Source organism: Gavialis gangeticus, unplaced genomic scaffold (assembly GCF_001723915.1).
Source record: "Gavialis gangeticus isolate Ggan-Ray unplaced genomic scaffold, GavGan_comp1, whole genome shotgun sequence".
In the NCBI taxonomy this organism is placed as follows: Eukaryota; Metazoa; Chordata; order Crocodylia; family Gavialidae; genus Gavialis; species Gavialis gangeticus.
The window spans coordinates 50339398-50342995 of record NW_017729032.1 but is presented as its reverse complement, the minus strand read 5'-3'; the positions used below and the strand labels follow the sequence as shown (position 1 = coordinate 50342995).

Below are 3598 nucleotides of genomic sequence, written 5' to 3'. Positions count from 1 at the left end.
TTTATGCAGCCAACCCCCCTGCCACTGATAATGTGATATTCCTTGTCTTTACTAGTTTGAATCCAGTAAAAAACGCTAAAATAAATAAAGTTAAAAACTTTAATTTTCCTACTGAATTCTCCAGTTGCAACAAAGAGGTTGCAAGATGAATAATTAATGTCTATCAATATGATAATATTTAAAAAGCCCTCAGAAAATCTACCCAACAACAGAACTAATGCCACCACATCATCCATCTGATGAATCACACTGTACTAAAGGTCATGAAATGTTTAATGGACAAAAATAGGAGGAAAGAAGAAAATAGGTTCCCAAACTGAAACCTATCACCAAAAATGATCTATCACCAGGACCCTGCCATTTAAACCTGGGGGGGCATTAGTTCAGAACATCACAACTGCTGCTTTTAAAAGAGGGAAAGGCAGTTTCTTCAGTAGCTAGGACTCAAAACATTTAGGACTTCATAGGTCAAACAAAATCTATAGTTACAGAGTGGTTAGATCATAACATGTTGCAAATTTATAGCTTGAAGGGTAAAAAATTTCAGCACAAACTTGATTAAAAAGTAATTTTCTCTTACTCACAAGGGGCTCTGCCATGATGATGCGAATCTTGCGCTCAGCCTGTGTTGTAAAGTTAACAAACAAGCTCTTCAGGACATATTCGCCTGGTTTACTGTCTGGGTCAACACTGATGGGCAACATGGCTGGAGGTCCCTTTTCCCTTTGTGTGCCAGAAACAGGTGGAACTGTTGGTTTGATGTATCCGTTACCAACTGGAGGAGCTGAAATGGATAAGAGACAAATTCATTTTCACAAATCCTATATCCCTTGATTTTTTTCTCAACAGTGTTCTAACACAGTGGTTCTAGACCTTTTTTATACCAGGACCCATTTGTAAACTTTGATGGCCAATTCTGACCCAGTACCCCTCACTCCTGACCCACTCCTTCCCAGGCCCCAGGCCCTCAGTGTGTGGGACAGGAGGTGGGTATGTGGGGCAGGGAGGGCCCCCAAGCAGCCTCTTGCAGGCTGGAACTCTGACAGCCTACAAGGGAAAAGACACGGTTTCCCATGTTTTTCTCCATTTTTAAAGTTTGTTGATCCAAGTTTAAAGTTTGTTCACAACCCTTTCATATATTCTTGCAACCCACTTTTTGGTTGTGACCCATGGGTTGAAAAACACTGTCTAACATATTATCTTAACAGTAAAACAAAGCAAGAGCTTAGTTGATCACTGAAAACTATAAAACTATATATTAAGGAAATTAGTTATATAAACTGAGCAGGGTTATATTAGTCTTGTGGTTTTTGGTGGTTCCAAACCTGTATATTAGTTTTGGGATTCCCAAACTGTATGATTTAGATTATTATACGGAACCAGAGATGAAATCTATTATCTTGTGGTTGGGTACAGCCAAGTCTGCATGTTCTGCCCTACACTGTCTTTGACATGGTGAGGCTTGCTATCATTCAGGACTTTTACTGACACTCAGCTCTCTTATCCCATGCAAGATTTCTATAGTTCAGTTGTTAATTGTTCATTTTATTCTTTATTGTTATCTGAAAGGCTTGGCTCTCATAGCTGCCAAGAGCATAGCTTTTTAGTTAAGAATGTAAAATAGAAAGCCTGATTCTCCTCTCACTGATTCTGATGGAACTCAGGAATAAATCCACTGAAGCCAATGGAGCTTTGCCAGTGTAAACTCTACAGAAAAAAACCTCAGACCCAAAATATTTTCTCTTGCCATCAGAAAAATCTAGTATTGTATCAGTTCACCTGAGAACAAAAACATGTTGTTGTATTAACATTATTTATCAACCCATAATAAGCAAGACAATATGCATTGCATTCAGCTCTGCTCCTGTTTCTTATGACAAAGCAGAACTGAAATAAAAACAAATGCTCATACTTGCCTCTCTATGCATGGAATTCCTAAATTACAGTTCCCAGGCCCTGAGCTGGAAGTGGCATAACTTTTATTGACAAAAAGTGACACATTTGATTTTGTAGGATGCTGCTGGCTGCGTTTTCTAACCATTCATTTCACCACCTGGGCTAAAAAGTAGTGCTAATCAGCAACACTGGAAGAAGTTCAGCTGCCTTTCCTCCTGTAATTCAGATGCCATAACACCTATGAGCAGCTGTGTAGGTGGTGCAGAGAGATTTTAAATAAAATATCAAGTGACAGAAAATGTGCAAGGCTGATAATGTTTCTCAGTCTTGCTGCATTCTAAAGAGAAGTTACTAAAAAAATACATGCCTGCCTTTTGTGTTCACTTTGTCAGGCTCCAAAAAAAAGACAGAAAGAAAAGAAGAGAGGAGTTCAGATGCATACTTTTCAGATAACCAGTGATGTGTACTGCACATCTAAGATTAGAATTTGGCCTCTGGCATTATATAGCATATGCTCTTCCGAGATAAATTTGCATTATTTCTCCTGAAATGACTTTTAAATATTAACCAATTGAATTTATCAGAAGAACAAATGAGATTTGATATGCTGCCAATGCATTTTAACATCTTATTTCTGCAAGGTTCTTACCACCCTTAACCCTCAACGACTTCAGTAGCATATGACTTGGCAGAATTAGGCACAAAATTTTTACAATGAAGTGCATAGAAATGTACTGCAGAGCAGGAAACAGTCTTTCTTTAAATATTTGATTTTGCAAAAGACCGTTACAGGACATAAACATTAAAAAAGTAAATTCCCTGTTTTGTATATGTCAGAACAGCTGTTGTACTTAAGGGGATGTCACCCATTCAATTCATATTGCACTCCACTAAGAATGAGTCCCTTAATCAACAAGATATGAGATCATACTCTAACACAGCAATCACTGATTCTTTTTTCATCCAGTTTTCATTCTCATTAAGCTTAATTTGATTGCTTAGTGTTCCATTATAATAACTGAGCTATGCTGGGAACATATGGTCCTTATAACAAATCATACCTAGACCTCTTTTACATTGATATTCTTCAAGACTAAAAGGAGGTGCACATCATATACTTCAGTTATTGTAAACTAAAACAAACCTCAAGTTCATGAAAAAGTAAACAAACAGTCATAAAAATATAAACACAATCCCTCTCCTGTCATCATTTAGGACTGAGCAAAGAATAAAGAATAATGAGATACAAAGAAATATAGGCTATGAAGTCTATCAGAGCCAGATCTGAAAAAAAGAACCTCGGTACCTAATGTACCAATTAAACGCAGCCCTCTAAATCCTGCTTAAGTGAGTGATTTTACAAAACCTATTTAGGCCCACCAATTTCTGCTGCTGTACCTGGCCAGAGGTGCATATGTCTTAGTTGAGCTATACATCCAGGGGACTATCTCAGACCTAAGACAATTCGGGGTTCATAAACTATGCATTCTTGTGCCCAAGTGCCTCAAGGAGCTCTGTTGAGATCATGCCTTATGAAATAACAGGAATTTGTTTGGCAGAAAACAGAACAACAATAACTACTTTCACTCAAAAACATAGCCAGAACAGAAGTAGCTGTTGGTAGCCATCTTTTATCTAGCTGCATACTAGCTCCATGTTGTCAACATCCCTCTTGAAGTGTGGCACCCAGAACTGGACGCAG

At 38.0% G+C, this 3598-nt stretch overlaps 1 protein-coding gene across 1 annotated transcript in view; it reads right to left on the bottom strand.

The window, feature by feature from the left end:
- Window positions 1-3598, bottom strand: part of FRY (FRY microtubule binding protein) — a 480115-nt gene that overhangs the window by 381928 nt on the left and 94589 nt on the right. The window contains exon 2 of the mRNA XM_019523795.1: window positions 585-784. Within this exon, the coding sequence (XP_019379340.1) occupies window positions 585-784 (200 nt within the window). The remainder of the gene's footprint in view (window positions 1-584; window positions 785-3598) is intronic.